Source organism: Stegostoma tigrinum, chromosome 31, assembly GCF_030684315.1.
Source record: "Stegostoma tigrinum isolate sSteTig4 chromosome 31, sSteTig4.hap1, whole genome shotgun sequence".
NCBI classification, from domain to species: domain Eukaryota; kingdom Metazoa; phylum Chordata; class Chondrichthyes; order Orectolobiformes; family Stegostomatidae; genus Stegostoma; species Stegostoma tigrinum.
In genome coordinates this window covers 28298616-28315931 of record NC_081384.1, presented here as the reverse complement: position 1 = coordinate 28315931, position 17316 = coordinate 28298616, and the positions used below count along the sequence as shown (strand labels likewise).

At 38.8% G+C, this 17316-nt stretch overlaps 1 protein-coding gene across 2 annotated transcripts in view; it reads left to right on the top strand.

Annotated features, from left to right (window-relative positions):
* The window catches only part of LOC125466312 (uncharacterized), a 41665-nt gene extending 29083 nt beyond the window's left edge, over positions 1-12582 (top strand). For both annotated transcript variants that reach the window (XM_048560659.2, XM_048560660.2), the window contains 2 exons: positions 4952-5076; positions 8683-12582. In XM_048560659.2, coding sequence (XP_048416616.2) covers positions 4952-5076; positions 8683-10390 — 1833 coding nt within the window. In that variant the 3' untranslated portion in view covers positions 10391-12582. The remainder of the gene's footprint in view (positions 1-4951; positions 5077-8682) is intronic.
* Positions 12583-17316: the final 4734 nt, after the last annotated feature.

Sequence of the window (17316 nt, the reverse complement as noted above, 5' to 3'; positions counted from 1 at the left end):
CAAGTGCCTGTTTGTAATCCATCTGCCACTGGGGAGGCAATGGCCGAGTGGTACTATCGCTGGACTGTTACTCCAGAGATCCAGATAATGTTCTGGGGACTAGGGTTCAAATCCTGCCACAGGAAATAGTGAAACTTGAATTCAATAAATATCTGGAATTAAGAGTCTAATGATGACCGCGGATCCATTGTCGATTGTCAGAGAAGCCCACCTGGTTCACTAATGTCCTGTAGGGAGAGAAATTGCCATCCTTACCTAGTCTGGCCCACGTATGACTGCACACCCACAGCAATGTGGTTGCCCTCAGGGCAATTAGAGATGGACAATAAATGCTGCCTAGCCAGCAATGCCCTCACCCCATGAATGAATAAAGGAAAAAAAAACTTGTCTGACCAATTTTGTTAGTTTACTTACATCTTATTGCATTCAATTAATATCATCCTCACTATTGACTGCATTACTGAGTTTGGAGTCCTTGAAATATATGGTCGTGCAGTAGAGGGTTGACTCTTTTTAGAAGTGGGATGAGGAGGCATTTCTTCAGCCAGAGGGTGATGACCATGTGGTACGCTTTGCTGCAGAAGGCTGTGGAAACCAAGTCATTGAGTGTCTCTTACAATAGAAATGGATGGATTCCTGATTAGTGGAGAGAAGGCAGGAGAATGGGGTTGAGGAGCACTTCAGCCATGATCAAATGGCAGATCGGACTGTATAGGCTGAATGACCTAATTCTGCTCCAGCATCTTACGATCTAAAACATTTGGTTTAAGCATTGACCCTTGGGCAACAGCACAGTCTTCCGTTCTCCAGTCTGAAAAGCAACTGTCACAGCTCACTGTCACAGTTTCATGAAGCCAATTTTTTTTTGTAAAGCAATTCGGTGCTGACCCTCTTTGGAGGCTCAGATGTGTTAACCTTGCATTTTATGTGGTACCTTATCAAATACTTTCATAAAATCCATCAAGAAAATGCCCATTGTTTTCCTTTAATCAACTTGCGCTCTCACTTCATCTAAAAATTCAATTGGATCAATGAAGCTCAATCTACCTTACACAAACCCATGCCACCTTTCCTTAATTAGCTCAAATCTGTCAGACCAAGTCCCCTAATTTATTTCTAAAATCTTGCCCACTGCTGATGTTAAACTGACCAGCTTGTAATTACTGGAATGTCACGGCACTATCTTCTAATTAGGGTGTCACATTTGCCGCACTCCAATCCTCTGACGCCGTCCCATTATATTTGGAAGATAAGACTATGGCAAACTATTTTACTATCATCTTCCCATTTCCTATTGCAATCTGGGATGTAAACCATCTAGACTAGGAGACAGTAAAATGTGAGGCTGGATGAACACAGCAGGCCAAGCAGCATCTCAGGAGCACAAAAGCTGACGTTTCGGGCCTAGACCCTTCATCAGAGAGGGGGATGGGGGGAGGGAACTGGAATAAATAGGGAGAGAGGGGGAGGCGGACCGAAGATGGAGATCTCCATCTTCGGTCCGCCTCCCCCTCTCTCCCTATTTATTCCAGTTCCCTCCCCCCATCCCCCTCTCTGATGAAGGGTCTAGGCCCGAAACGTCAGCTTTTGTGCTCCTGAGATGCTGCTTGGCCTGCTGTGTTCATCCAGCCTCACATTTTATTATCTTGGAATCTCCAGCATCTGCAGTTCCCATTATCTCTGAGACTAGGAGACAGGCCAGCTTTTCCAGTCCATCCTTTTAATCACCCAATCCATTAGTTCTACCAATGCCATTTTTACCAATATTTTGGCAGCATCCACTTCCTCAATAAACACAAATGCAAAGTATTCATTAAGTATTCTCAACTTGCTCTGCACACACAAACATATATCACTGTCTCATCCCCTAATAAAGCCCAGCCCACCTGTTAATACCTCTTACTATTTACATGTGAGTTGAAGATTTATGGGTATCCTTCTATATTAATTGGCATTCTACTCTAGTTCTCTTTTTGCCAGTCAAATTTCCCTTTTCGCCTACTTGGCCTGATTCTTTCTTGCAGTATGACACATATCAATCGAATGCCTCTTTTTGTTTAGTCATATTCATTTTCTTCCCCCTAAAGTTCAATAGGCCCTGGCTTGGATTCCTTTACCTTTCCACCTCATTGGAATGAACCGAGCCTGTACCTGAAACACACTTACTTAAAAATCTCTAAGCATTCCATTTCACCATGGCTAGCTCCCCTCTTGTGCTGTTGAAGTCTACTCTTCCAATATTGAAGTTTTACTTTGTTTTATTTTGCTCTATGCTAATTGCTAATCCAACATTAATCTACATCTTAAGAGAAATGATCCTCCATGCATTTTAGGTCTGCTTGGCCACCTCATTCCCCACTGCCAGATTTAGCAATGCCTGCTTCCTAACTATACTAAGGACATACTGGTCAAGCAAGCTCAAAAACTTTTCACAATTCATCATCTTAGCTCTCTTTTACTCCCAATATCCAAAATAAATTTGCATCCAGATCCAAAATAATATTTGGGTGACTTAAATACCCCAAACTCTCAACTCTATAGTTTTATAGTTCTGTGATTCTCCTGCAGATTTGCTTTTCTATCTTTTATTATTTGGAGGCCTCTAGATGCAGCTGATAGTGTGATCATTCTCTTTTCTGATTCTCAACTCTAACCAAATAATAGATTCTGTCTTTACCTCTGAGTCTTCCAGAATGCCCTATCCTTCCAGCACTACAATGCCTTCACCCTAATTCTCTTCTTTCCTTCCCTTTCTTCTTTGGGTACTTATTTACCTATGAAAATTAAGTGCCCAGACCTCACCAGTTTTTAAGCCATTCCTATTGTTGCCACTACATGATATTCCCACATTGTTATTTGTGCTTAAAACGTGGAACAGAAAGCTGCTGTGCTGTGTTTTCGTGACTGTGACTTTGTATTCGTTGTAGTCCATGTAAGTCTGCACCTATCCAATAAGAAACTCTTTCCTTCTCCAGTGCTATCCAAACTCTCACTCCTTAATGCTCTCTTCCTTCTTTCTGCTTCTCTGTGTTGTTTCCCCCATGCCTATTTAATTTAAATTCACCAGAGCCCCACAAATGAACCTTGCTACGAGCACATTGGTCCCAATTATGTTGCTTCCATGGCAAGGAAACAACTATGCCATCTTAAATAGGTACATCCTGCCTCACATCTGGTCCAAATGCCCCAAGAATCTGAAGTCCTCCATTCTGCATCATCCCTGAAATGACACATTGATTTTCACAATCTTAATATTTCCATTCTCATTCACACGATGTAATCCAGAGATTTCTACCTCTTGAGGTACTACTTAGGTAACTTTTGCCATAGTTCGTTAAAATATGATTTAGACCTTAATCCCTGCTGTCTCTCTGTACCATCGATACTGACATACACAACACCTGGCTCACCGTTTTTCTTCCCTTTGCAGGATATTCGTCACCCTATGCATTATATACTTTGGCATTAAGCAACTTGTGGACTCTGATAGTTACCGATATGCGGATCTATCCCTAATTATAGAAACTACAACAACTGCATTTCTACCCTTGCTGTTCATTCTTATTACCAATGATGCCTTCAGCCAAACTGCAAACCTTCAAAGAGTCACAATGCCAGCACTGTCCAATGCTGTGTCTCACATGATGCAGAATTACAAACAATATGACTCACTCATCCCCTCATCTAAATAATCACCTTTCCCTCTTTTAAAATCTAGTTTACACCTATTTTAAATTACTAGTTTTATTTATTGCCTCTGGACCTGTTTTCGGATGATAGTAAGTAAATTAATAGGACTATTATACTCAATTTAAGTTTTTTTGATTTCCTAGTTTAAATACAAAAAGAGAAATATTCACCAACAAATCACTTGCCCATGTTCCGCTGACATCTCACTTTTATTTGTTTTGCCTTCTTTAAAAAAATGCCTTGCTTTGTTAATGACATTGTGTTGCCACTTTCAGCGAAATGTTTCTGGCCTTGTTGATGTTCATTCTCGTCGTCTGCCCTGCTGACTTTAGAGAAGCCACTTTAAGACCTTAAGGCATATGAGCAGAAGTAGGCTGCTCCACCATATAGTGAGATCACAGTAGATCTGTGAATGTCAACTCCACTTTCTTTCCCTTTCCCTATAACCCTTGATTCCCTTACTAATCCAAATTCTGTCTGTTTCAGCCTTGAATATGCTTTAATGCCCAGCCTCCACAGCCTTCCGCGGTTAAGAATTCCACAAATTCACTACTTTCTGTGAAAAGACTGGTTTCTGTATAGTGTTCTTTCTCAGGCTCACCCCGTCTCCTTCTCTTTGTTTTTTCACACTCTTTCCTTGCTGTAAAAAGCTTTTAAAAATTTTATGTCAGTTGAATGATGTGAAACTGGGTTTATAATTAATGATTTTTTTTAAAAATCCACAGTGACCCTGAGTGAGTAGTTTTGTGTTGCTTGAATATTAAATTTCACCAAATGATTTCACATTTTAAATACTTTAATTTTTAACTTTAAGCCAAGTTCCATATGTATTATTTTAAAACATTAAAAAGGAAGGAAATTGATGGTTTTTACTTTCTCATCTGCTGTCTGACAGTATACTTCAATGGATTTGGCAACTCGCTCTTCTTGGTTATATCACTGTTACTGGAGATGTAATGATCCTGTGACTTGGTGCCAGATTCACACTGACATCAGGAAAATGGAAGTCAACACTAGAGAGAACTTTTGGGGCAGTTGTTTCTCAGCGGTGATTGGCATCTCTTCATTGCAACATCTGGACCAAAATTTTTAATGTAGTAATATTTCTGACATCTAAAAGTCAGAGTATTACTTGGTTAGTACTTTCAAGTACAGTATTAATTGGTTATTGCTAATTGAGTTTGCAGTGACAACATTTTTAAAACTAAAAGAACTTCAGAGAAGTTATACATTTGATTGACTGTTTTTTTTTCTTTTGCAGCATCTTCTCTCCAAGCAACATCAAGACTTTGCCAGTGACCCCTCTCAGTTTGCAGCCCTTGATGATATTATGTCTCAATTAGAAAATGAATTTGTACAGTACCAAAGTGATGGATACACCCAGCGGTAAAAATATTTTATATATCTATCTAAGTCAGGATAATTTTGTGCAGTGTATTTATTAAGAATATTTTGTTGAATGCTGTCAAACAGCAAAGGTTAAGGTTTATAAGTTACCCCCCCGCCCCACATCACTAGGATGTATTGAGTCGCTGTCCAATCCTACAACTGAACTTCTACTTTTCGACTTCAAAATATTTGAGAATGTTTGCCACCATATTGGCAAATATATTGCATTTCATCTTTGAAATATGATTAATAGTGTTTTTGTTGATGATTAAAGATCCTTAAATAAAATACTTCTGGCCAAGTCTTCTAGGGACAAGATTAGATTACTGTTTGATATGAGTCCAAAACAGCAAACAGTAGTTTCATAGGGAGACTCACCTAAAGGACAAAAGGAGATGCTAAGGAGTAAAGAAAAATCCCTGCTGGCAAGACCAGCATTTGTGGCCTTTGAGAAGGTTGTGGGAAGCTCCTTTCTTTGATAGAATTGAATGTTTGCTAAGCTATTACAAACGGTAGTTAAAAGACAACCATATTACTATGAGTTATGTATTTGCTAGAATAGGCAACGATGGCTAATCATCATTCTGAGAGTACATTTATGAACCAGATGAATTTTTACAATGTTGTGATCTCCTGGAAAAGCCAGTAATGTTTTAAAAATAAATTTGTTAGGATATTCCACTCCTATCATACTGAAGCAGTTAGTGCCTATTATGTAACATGACCTTGATATATGGACAAACTGTGGATGCTGTAAATCAGGAGCAAAAACAGAACCTGCTGGAAAAGCTCAGCAGGCCTGGCAGTGTTTGTGAAGAAAAAAAATCAGTTAACGTTTTGGGTCCACTGACCCTTCCTCTGAACCTTCGAACTGTTCTGAGGAAGGTCACTGGACCCAAAACGTTAACTCTGATTTTCCTTTTTCTTCACAAATGCTGTCAGACCTGCTGAGCTTTTCCAGCAACTTCTGCTTTTGCTGATAACCTTGACAATGCCCATGCTTGAACAGAGTTGCAAATAATATTCATGCCACACAAATGCTGGGCAATGACCATCTTCAACAAGAGAGAACCTAACCATCTGTCTTTGACATTCAGTGGCATAACCATTGCTGAATACTCCAAATTCAAAATCCAGGGAGTTACTAGTGACAAAGACGTAAATTTGCTACCTAAAACTGCAGTTACAAGAGCAGGCCAGAGGCTTGGAGTTCTGCAGTAAATAACTCACTCCAAACTCCCAAAAGCTTGCCTATAAGGGAGAAACAAGTAGTGTGATACAATACTCTCCACTGGCCTGAATGAGTGCAATTTCAACAACATGCAAGATGTTCAGCACCACCCAGGATAAAGCAGCCTGTTTCACGAGCACCCCAACCAACACTTAATGATTACTTCCTCCATCACTGAAGCAGAATGGCAGCAATGAGTACCAACTACTAGTTACTAAACCATGATCTCTGCTGCCTAGAAGGGCATAAGAAGTACAAAATACATGCAAGATGCATGAGAAGTACAAAATTTGTAAGCTGCCTTGCACATGGCTTGGAACAATGTTGCTGTTCCTTCACTGTCCCAGGGCCAAAATCTTGGAACTCCTTTTCTACCAGCACTGCCTACGTTGCTGCCACAATAAAATACCCCCACCGATCAGCTGTTCAAGAAGGCAGCTCACTGCTTCTTTTTCAAGGGCGATTAGGAATATTAAGTGGAGGCCCAACCAGTGATACCCGTATATGTGAATGAATAGAAAGTAACTTATAATCCCTGAACTGGCTTTATGATAAAGGCTACCCAAGAAATTTGGTAAGTCTTCCAGTCTTGATTTAAATCCTTATGAGTTTGACCGCTCCAATCTGAGCACAAGCTGTTGTCTATATAATTTGCTGCCCGTTTCTCGACTCTGTCAGTCTTGTTCCGACAGAAATCTTCGATATCTGTAATGTTTAGTGAAATTTTAGGAATGCATCCTATGAACTTATACGGCTTCCCATGGACTGTCCCCTCTTGCAGCCCATCTCCATGCCAATGTGAATCATATTGATCTTGCATTCAGGTGGAAATTGTAATTAGTCATTCTTCAAACTCCCAACTTCATTCTGTCTTTAAATAGAAGTAGAACCATTCACAAAATCTGCATACCTCATACCTTAAACTTTGGAGATTAATGGCTGTTACTGCAGCTGTTTTTTGTCATTTGTTACAGGTGTGAAAACCTTGTATTCCCCCACCCCACCCCAATAAAACAACCTGGGTTCTTGTTAACCTTTAACATCCAAACCCACTGAGGCTTGCTGACAGCAGAATTTTGTACAAGTCACTTCTTCTGTTTTACTTCTTCATTTTACCCAATCCCAAAACTTAATCTTAAACAACCTCTGACTTGTGGCAAGAACAATGTGGTAGTTTTATATTTACCACTACTGGTATTAGCTTTTTACTGGTTTTAGCTTACTTTAAAGAGTAATATATTTGCATCTGAAGTAGTTCAGGGGAAGTTCAGGGTGACTTAACAGCAGAGGTGCTGAAAGGAAGTTTTGTTGGGAAAGTTAGAACTAGAGGACACAATTTAAAAATAAAAAGTCTCCAATTTAAGACAGATGTGAAGGAATTTCTTCTGTCAGAAGATCATTGGCTTTGCAATCAGAACACTGAAAGTGGAATCATTGAATGAGTTAGACACATTTGACTTACAAAGGACTCAAGGGTTCTTGGACAAATGAGCAAGTGTTGCTAAGGCCACAGTTAGATCAGCTGTGATCTTACTGATTGTGCAGCAAGCTTGATGGGTTCAATGGTTTCCTGCTCCTATTACTTATGACTTGTCTTTAATAGCTCCCCCCACCCAACCATCACCACCTCTTACTACCTGCTTACTATTTTTATGCCAGTCAAAGATTTTTGGATTTCCTTCCGTTTGCTAACATTCTTTTTCTCATATTCTCTTTTTGTCTGTGTTTCCCTCCTCTCGTTCTCCCTTTGACCCATCATATTTGGCATGATTTTCAAATGTAGAATTCACCTGCTGCACATCATTTTTCATTTCAACATATTCTCACTTTCTTTCTTCAACTGAGGAGTCTCTGCTTTGGCTCCTTTTTACCTTGTGCTGTCATTAGCGTGTACTAGAAATGTCACTTTAAGATAATGAAACCGAAGAAATATAAGAATTGAGTGGACAAATATGATGAAAACTACTTAACTGTATGGAGAGGACAAGTCAACCCTGACTGTTTGGGCTAAATAGTCTATTTCTGTGTCATAACGTTTTTGTATCCCTCTGCCTGGATCAGTCTATAATTCTAAAATAAATTAAGTACTCAAGGTTTTTTTTTCCCCATTTTTAAATCAAGGCAAACTCCAAAAGTAGAAAATAATCTAATTTGTGTCTCAATTTTTTTTATCCTTCGGACACCGTGGCACTTGTTGATATTGATTAAGGGTGAACAAATTGAATAAGCAAGATTTCAAAGCCCATGCATTGGAACTCTTAGCATCAACTTCACTTAAAAATTGTACAGGACAGTGGCAAGATTTCAAGTGTATTGAATTTTACACCAGTTTTTAACTTTTATGTTCATATAGATTTGCACTTTTATTTCAGATCCATGAAATTTGCTTCAAGCTGTGGAATTTCACGGTCCAAAATGTACGTAAAATCGATGCAGGCTGTTAATGACTTCGTCCTTGGAGAAGACAAATGTTCACTTGAGTCTATGGCTGCAAGCCGACAGAGAAACTTTCCTGTAAAAAATCTGAAAAGAACTGAGGAGAATGGTCAGAATTCAAAGGTGTATCATGTGATACCTGACAAAACAACAGATGAGCTGACTCAGGAAAGACTAAAACTTAATGGACACAGATTCCACCCCCTTCAGCAGGATCATGATCTGGTTTCTTTGAGCTCCCTGAGTCAAATAACTGCATGCCCTAAACAGTTGGAAGTAAAACCTCCAGATTGTATTTTACTAGACTTCAACACAGGAGTATCAGCAGAGAGGACAACTCACTCTGTGCCTAATGAACAAACAGATGTTGGAGTTGGTTTTGTGCAAGAAAAACCATGTGGTGCTGACAAAGATGAAATTTCAGATGAGCAGGAGCACATGAAATGTACATCAGCTGAAGCTTCGTATTGTGAGGACGCAATTCCTGACTCCTGGAAGGCTGCTTGTGATATAATTACAACAGATACCAACTTTAGTTTTAAAAAACGCAAGCGCTCTGACAACACCAGTTCACAAATTGAGAGAAGTCCAAGATGCAGATTGGATGAACTGACTAGTGTATGTGACTGTTTCCCTTTCCCTAAAAGTGGAAATTGCCTTGCCAGAAATTTCAATGCACATATATTTCGACCACATACTGAACTGCTTTATTCATCTAATCTGGATAAAACCTTTACTTCTCATTCTTGTGTTGAAAAGAACATGGCTCCTTCTGCATGTTCACTGAACATCTCCGTGGGGGAGCATTTTGATTTGACTGGTACTTCTGGTTTAGATAGGCCTTTGGCTAGTCAAGAAATCCTTGTAAACTTGGAAAGCAGTAGAGCCAAAGGTGAATGTGAAAACTGGGTGAAGTCACAAACTGTCATTTTGGATCCAGAAGTAAAACTAAGCAACTTAGCAACTACCACGTCTACAGCTGGTGAGGTTGATCGACCCACAGAAGTTCTGCATTCTAAAGAGCAAATAGCAATTCCTTTAAGTAGGGCGATAATTCAAGCTGAAAAAGATTTGCTGTTGGCTCCTCAAAGTATAGAAAGCTTAACTTCTCAAAGCAAGCAAGTTGGTTTTGAAGTTGAAGCTGAAATTCAAAATACAAGTGAGGAAATTGAATGCTCAAATGTAGCAGGAAATACAGCAATGCAGCTACTTTCTTCCTTTAAATCCAATGGCCAGAAATCTTTGGGATTTGATGCTGTCCTACGTACGAAAGCTGATTTGCAAGTGGATGAAAGTAGATATAAAAATTCTGTCAACGAAACTAACTTCCATCAGTCTTCCTTTAAAAATAACATATTCCACACAGACAGCTTTTCATCAGAATCCGAGTGGGATATTCAGTTGCCTTCTAGAATTGATAATAGACAAATTCAAGACCAATCTGTTGACTTGGAGCTCTTGCGAAAGACTTGTGTTACTATGAAAGATGCCAAGTATGAGACACAGTTATACTCTGTACTAAAGGATAAAGCTGCTGTAGATTGGACCAGAAAAGAAGAGAAATGTCTTATGAACTGTCAAACTGAAACATGTCCACCGTGTTATTTAACATTTCTGCCCTATCTGGACAGTTATAGTAATTAATAATACAGTGCCAAAGTTATTTGAAAGATTCAATCAACTCTTTCACACACTTTAAATTGTAAATGATTTTACTTCTGAGAACTAATTGGTTCATGAACCACATTGCAATCATTTTTAACATTCCAAGTCACAGGTTATATTAGTTCTGATTGAGTTTAGGCTCCAAACTCGCCTTTAGTTAACATGCAGTGTAGTAGATTAACTGGTGCATGAATGACCGCAATAAGAGCCTACTTTGTCAAAGGAAGTATTTTTACCTTCCATTCATGCATCCTTTCTTTCCCTTCCCCACTCCCATGAATTTGCTACACAAAAGGAACAAAATAAAATCTAAACGCTCATGAGAAATAAACATCAATGTTCTATTTTGGCAATGCAATGAAAATCAAGGTCATTATGCTTTTCCACCCAATTGTAGGATATTTTTGTGCTCGCACAAGTGCCAAATCATTAGGAAAGCAGAGTATTTCTTCCCTGCCACAAAGGAAAAGTTAATCTTGTTTCATCTTAATTTCATTCAAATTGTAAATGAACATTCAAATGGCATTGGTGTAGGTCCAGGAGCAGGTTTCACAGGCTGCTTACTTGAGTATACAATGTGGTAGAATTTAAATTCATGTGGTCAGCATTGTCTATAAAGTGGTTGCTCTCTTGAAGCACTGATTAGTGTAAGCATTTACCCGAGGAAGAGTATGTTAAATTATAAATTAATTAGAGGGTGGGGAGTGTTGGCAGCTTTTTCAGGTGACCGTACAAAGTGCACAGCAAATAATTCCACCTAGTCATATTTAATATGATTGAAATTTGTTTACAATTTCAAACAGTATGATTTGTGATGAGATAGTCCTGCAAATATTGCATTAAATCATTAACATTTTACTCACAGGCATTCGAAACCATCAGCAAGTGCCGCATTTTAACTTTTTATGATGATGAACAGCTTGTTAACAGTTTGTACAAGGAAGGATATGTGTTGAATTTGCATTTACTATTGAGTACTGAACAAAGGCTACAATGCAAATATATGATAGAAAACATTAGATGCAAACCCCATTTGATCTCTAGGCATGGATAAAGGCACACTTCGTTCCATTATACCTTTTGTTGTACTGAGAAAAAGAATCAACATTTGCTCGGTGTTACTGACATTTAATGTATTGTATCTTTTAAGCCTGATACTCTTGTGTCTCCATTTGACTGGTGATGTGAATTTGCGTATCCGTTGACCTACTTTGTCTTGCTATTGATTACCTTGGCTCAGACACCACCTAATCTGCATTTCTGTTTGAAAGAATGGAAGTTTCAAAATTGAAAATGCTATTTCCATTTGGTAGAGGAAACAGATGAGGAGAGGATTAAGAAAAATGAAATAGTTTTATGGAGACAGATTTGTAAAATTTATATTATTAAAAGTGTTTATGCTTTTATTTTCCTTCATCCAAAAAACAGTTACCAATTAAAGAATTTACATCTAGGAAGTTGAGCTCTTAGCAGCCACACATTTAAAATAGAAGTCTAGTTTGATCTGAAATGCTAATGATAAAATGTACACGTTTTATTTGTTGGTATGTTTCAGCAATTTTAAATCAAAGTAGTTGCCTTTGATCTTCCACAATCTTAAAGGAACAGCAGCAAATTTGTTATAGTTTTATCACCAGAATTTTGCCAATTAAATATTTTTATTTAAAGTAGCACTTGACGCTTTCCTGCTTTTGGCATTTGGAATGTGAGCAAGGTGAACAGATTGCAGTTAAATTCCTTCATTATCCAGGTAATGCATGATAGGCTAGATTAGATTGACTAGAGTCACTAGATATGCCAATTGAAAAAAGAAGTTTCCTGCATTATCCTAATCATTCAGATTTTTACAAATATTTATTTGTTGGTTTTTCTTAAAAATGAATCTGACTTGATAATAGCATCATTTGTGGCATTTTATTCGTTTTCTAACTATGAACACTCAATTTTAAAGTAATTACTGAATGGGTTCTATACCTTGTTATTCTTTTGATTTGAGAGCACACTTTTTTTTGTTTTTAAACAGTCTCCAGTAAATCTTTCATACTGTAAAGGACCACCTCTGTCAAACATGAGCTCTTGAAATCTCTACAGATGTAGAGTTTTAATCATGACATGTACATTGTCATATACACTATTTTGTAGAGAATCATTGAAATAAATGTTCAAATACAGATCTTTGATTAATTTTTTGGGCATTGTGGAAAAAATGGAGGATCTAAAGGCCGTGTATGTGGGGAAAAATACACTTCATGGGTATTTATATAGTTCCTCGAATGCAATTAAAAGATCATAAGATGCTTCACAAGAATATTATACAGGAAACATCAAACTTTCCTGCTCCTCTGCTGCTTGGCCTGCTGTGTTCGTCCAGTTCCACACTGTTATCTCAATTCTCCAGCGTCGGCAGTTCCTACTATCTCTGTGGCATTGGAATACTCATGTTTTGAGTTAACAAAAGCAAGGATGAAGGATTCAACAGTAGGTGACCTGAGGCGAGACTTTTTTTTTGCATTTTCTTCCTTCTATTCTAATTAATTTGACTAAACCAATTGTTTTTATTTTAAACTGGTTTAAAAATTCCTACTTCCCCAATTGAAAGAGAGAGCTTAATTGATTATTTTGCATTCATTCATTCGTTCGTTCATTCTACTGAAAGGTATTTAGAGAGGAAAATCAGAATTAATCTCTACTAATAATAATGGGCATTCCGGAAGAACAGCAAGTTAATATGAACTGGCCTCATGTCAAGGATATCTGAGAAATAATTGGCACACCTTTGCTAATTCTAACACTGCTTTGACCTTAGTTAAAAATCCCTAGAGAGAGCAACCAGTTAGGACTATATTTACTGAAGTTTAGCAAAATGAGGAGGCATCTCAATGAACGCTATAAAATTGTAATGGAACTAGACAGGGTGAATGCAGGATTGATGTTCCTAATGAATGGGGAATCCAGAACCAAGAGTCACAGTCTAAAGATACAAGGTATGCCATTTAGGACTTAGATCGGGAGAAAATTCTTTACCCAAAGAATGGTGAGCCTGTGGAATTATTTGCCATAGAAAGCTGCTGGGGCTAAAATATTGAGTGATTCAAGAAAAAGTAAATAATTACAGGTATTTCTCCTATAATGCAATAGTTGCATTCTTGTGTGACCTTGCGCTATAGATTATCGTATTATAGGGAAAGTTGGCATTATTCAGACAGTGTCTCCTAATCATCAATGATGTTACAGTCAATTCACGTTAGTGAAACATGCATTATAGCATAAATACCTGTATTAGGAGAAAGGAAGGACTGTGTACTGAGTTGACAATCAGCCATAATTCTGTTGCATGGTGGAGCAGGCTCACAGGGCTGAATGGCCTACTCTTCTTTTCCATGTAAACTGTTCGTGTGCTTCTTTCAAAGGCCTATTTATGATTTGCAAGGACCAAAATGTCCTTTACGGAATGGTACTTGCCATCATTACCAAATCTAGCCTGTACAGGACTGAGATATCAGAGTGGAGCCAGACAAACACAACAGGTCAGGCAACATCAGAGGAGTCGGAAAGTTGATGTTTCGGGTCAGGACCCTTCAGAAATGGGGGAGGGGTGAAGGGAGTTCCAAAATAAATAGAGAGAGGTAGGGTGGGCTAATGGTCTAAAATGTGGACTTTACCAGTTTCAAAATCTCCCCACCTCCAGCCTCATCCCATGACTAATCCTTCCTCTCATCACCACCTTCTTGACCTGACAAATATGTCCATCATCTTCTTTCCCACCTATCTGCTCCTCCCACCTCACTGACCAATCCCTACCACTGCCTTCCTGCAGTCACCTATCACCATCCCGCCAACCTTCCCCAGCCTCACCCCTCCTCTTCTGTCTTTTTATTTCCGAGATCCCTTCAGTATGCTTTCACTGTTCCATTTTTAGAAGGCCCTTGACCTGCGTTGCACTTCTGGTGTCACCTAATCCTGAAGAAAACTGAATATGAGTATATTTTTCACGTTTTTATTTTGAGTATTGTTGACTTCTCATCTTCAGCTGTACTTTGTTGGCAGCCCTTACCACAGCATGGGAGCAGATTATGCAGCTGCTCTTTTTACCCTGCTGTGAACTAAGGACAGATGTCATGCCAGCACTAGCAATTCCAGCAGCATCTGGAACAACATGAGTAGCAGCAGCATCTCCTTAGCTGCCCGGTAACCTGATCCCTTGGTCTTTGATCACTGGGCTATGAGTTTCTTCCCTGAGATAAGGGAAACTGGTGTGACAATCCAAAATAGTTGGGTACAGAGAATAGAAAGATACCATTTTATGGAGGATGACAAAGGCATCAGTAGAGGAGAGCAACAGGGAGAGAATGAATATTGGTCAACCAGATGAGGATGTGAGACGCAATGAGAAGAAAGAGAATGAATGGATCTGTCCAATGTGGTGCTCTGTCCTGGTGAGGTACACTGGGAAAGTCAAGTGTTTGGACTTGGCACCTAAACCTGTTGTCATTTGCCCCTCTGACCTCCCAAGTGTCCTGATTCCTCTTAGTGAACTGTACGCAGATTGGAGGGCGCACACTCCCGCTGCTGACTTCTTTGGCTACTCATATCTGCATCTACTTGGTTTGAGAGTTTGTCATCTTGGTCCCATCTTTGGTAGAGTTCACTACATTGTGTCCCTCAGATTCCCACAGGATGACCTCCAGGTAAAACTGAAAGATCTGGTGCAGCTCTCCCAGTTCCCTTCTCCATTTGTGTGACTGCTGAAAAATCTTAATGCTGGTGATTTACATCCTGTGATCCCTTTTTAATTAGAAATTCTTGCTTTGACAAAATGGACTCGTCATCCTACCAACCTCCCAAAATGATCGGGGACATATGAAGAGGATATCACTTGGCTTATTCTGGTAGAGTAGGTGGTAGGCATGCCATCCAAAGAATCAAGTTCCAAACTAAAACTGGTTCTGTCATTGTTTTGGTAAAGACTAAGGCTGGAAGATTTTCCTTGTGGTCTCAAACTTGTGTCTTCTGAGTTTCTGCTTACCTTTGTTCTGATCTTTACTACTGCATCCCATGTTGATATTTTTAATGGAAGTTGTCTAATTATTCACTTTTGTGTCCTACTTTATTCAATGATGAAATGGAGCCTTTTGACATTTTTATCCTCAATTAGCCCAGAAGGATCCATTATCCTACCTCTTTTTCTCCCATTTATACAAGAGTTGCATCATGTATTTATTTTATGCTCCTCTTTTTAATATGCTATTGGAAGAATTGTGAGTATAATTGTGTCCTTCACTCCCTGTTATAGCACAAAGCACTTGGAGCAGTATGCCTTGCATAATAAATCCATAAGGAAGTCAAGGGCCACAGTTTTCATAGAACGTGGAAGCAGGCCTATTTAGCCCGTTGAGTCCGGGTTGACTCTCTGAAGAGCATCCCTCACAAACACACCCTTCTAAACTATACCTGTGACTCTGAGCCACTGTGTCACCCCACAATAGTACTATGTGTGATATTTTTAAGGTATCAGGATTGATAGTCTTAACAGTTGCATAGTTTATAACTAAAAACCTAAAACCAGACTGCAGAAATTAAATTCCAGTTTCCATCTACTCTTGCACTGAACATTCTGAAGAGTAAAATAAAAGCAGCCTGTAACTGCCTTGCTTTTCTCAGGGTCAAGAATGTCACTGAACAACTGCAGAGCACATCTTTAAACTAAAGGGTTCTAGCAAAAGTATTTTTGGAAGTTAGGAAGGAGACTAATAAGCAAGGCCTCAAATACATTCCAGAGGCACACATAAATAAATACGTGACTGAGGGGGAGGGCAAGAGGGAGGGCTTTAATTTCCAGGGATAGTGAGACTGTTTGGCAAGGTGGGATCAATAGAGGCCAGAAAGTTACATCTTAGCAAAATCAAAATCAGTGGTGTAATTGTAATTGTTCTGTCCTGGTTCTCTTCAAGAGAGGTGTTATCAACCAGTTGAAAAAGAGCCTGCTCCATGGAAAGCAGAGTTAAAAATTTTTTTGGAGCAAAAAGCATGAGTGGGTGGAGTCAGGCTCGCGCAGAGCCAGAGTTTAAGGTTTTTTTTCCTTTCAGTCGTCGAAGATGGGTTTTTTTTGGAATTGATGCCGCTGGTTGCAGCTCTCTCTACTGTTGCAAAAAGTTTGAGCTATCTTTCGCTGCTGCTAGATTCTTTTTTTTGTCAGTTTTTTTCTTTCTCCTGGATTGGAGGAGATAGCAAGTGAGCAAATCTGTTTTGCTGAATTTGACTTTACCAAGGGTTGCTAATGGGTTACTTCTATATATGGATGAGTAGGAGTTAAATAATATTTTATTAAGTATTTTAATAGTTATAACGTTATGTTAATTCTTTTTCCATTTGTATTTTGGTTGCAGTGTAAGAATAAAGTGCATTTTGCTTAGTCTAGTAATTTGACCAATCAAATCACACCTGGATTACAACACCTTACACTTGCCTTGAAATTATATAAATGTTAGGATTTAAGCTATATCCTTGATATATTTTGAGGGCGTTTGATCTGGTCCATATCAGTGGTCTAGCAAGGCAGTTTACTAGTTGTGTTAAAGAGGGCATAAAATAACCTGGCAGGGCAATAGAAGCCAGGACATAGCTTTACAAAGGAGAAAGAAGGTGCACAAGTATTGGGAGACACAGATGTTGATGATCTAAGAGTTAACAAGATGTGGTCAGAATAAGACAGAGTGTAATAACTTTGAAATTACATTGTTAATATATGTTTGTAAGTGCACAAAACATGGGAAATAGATTGGTTAACTATCATCTTTTGACGTCAACAGGAATGTGTATAGAAAAGTGGATGTTAAACATTCGTGAATTTTCTCAAAATAGGGGTATATAGGACCAATTTTTACCACCTGCTTCCCCCCCCCCGC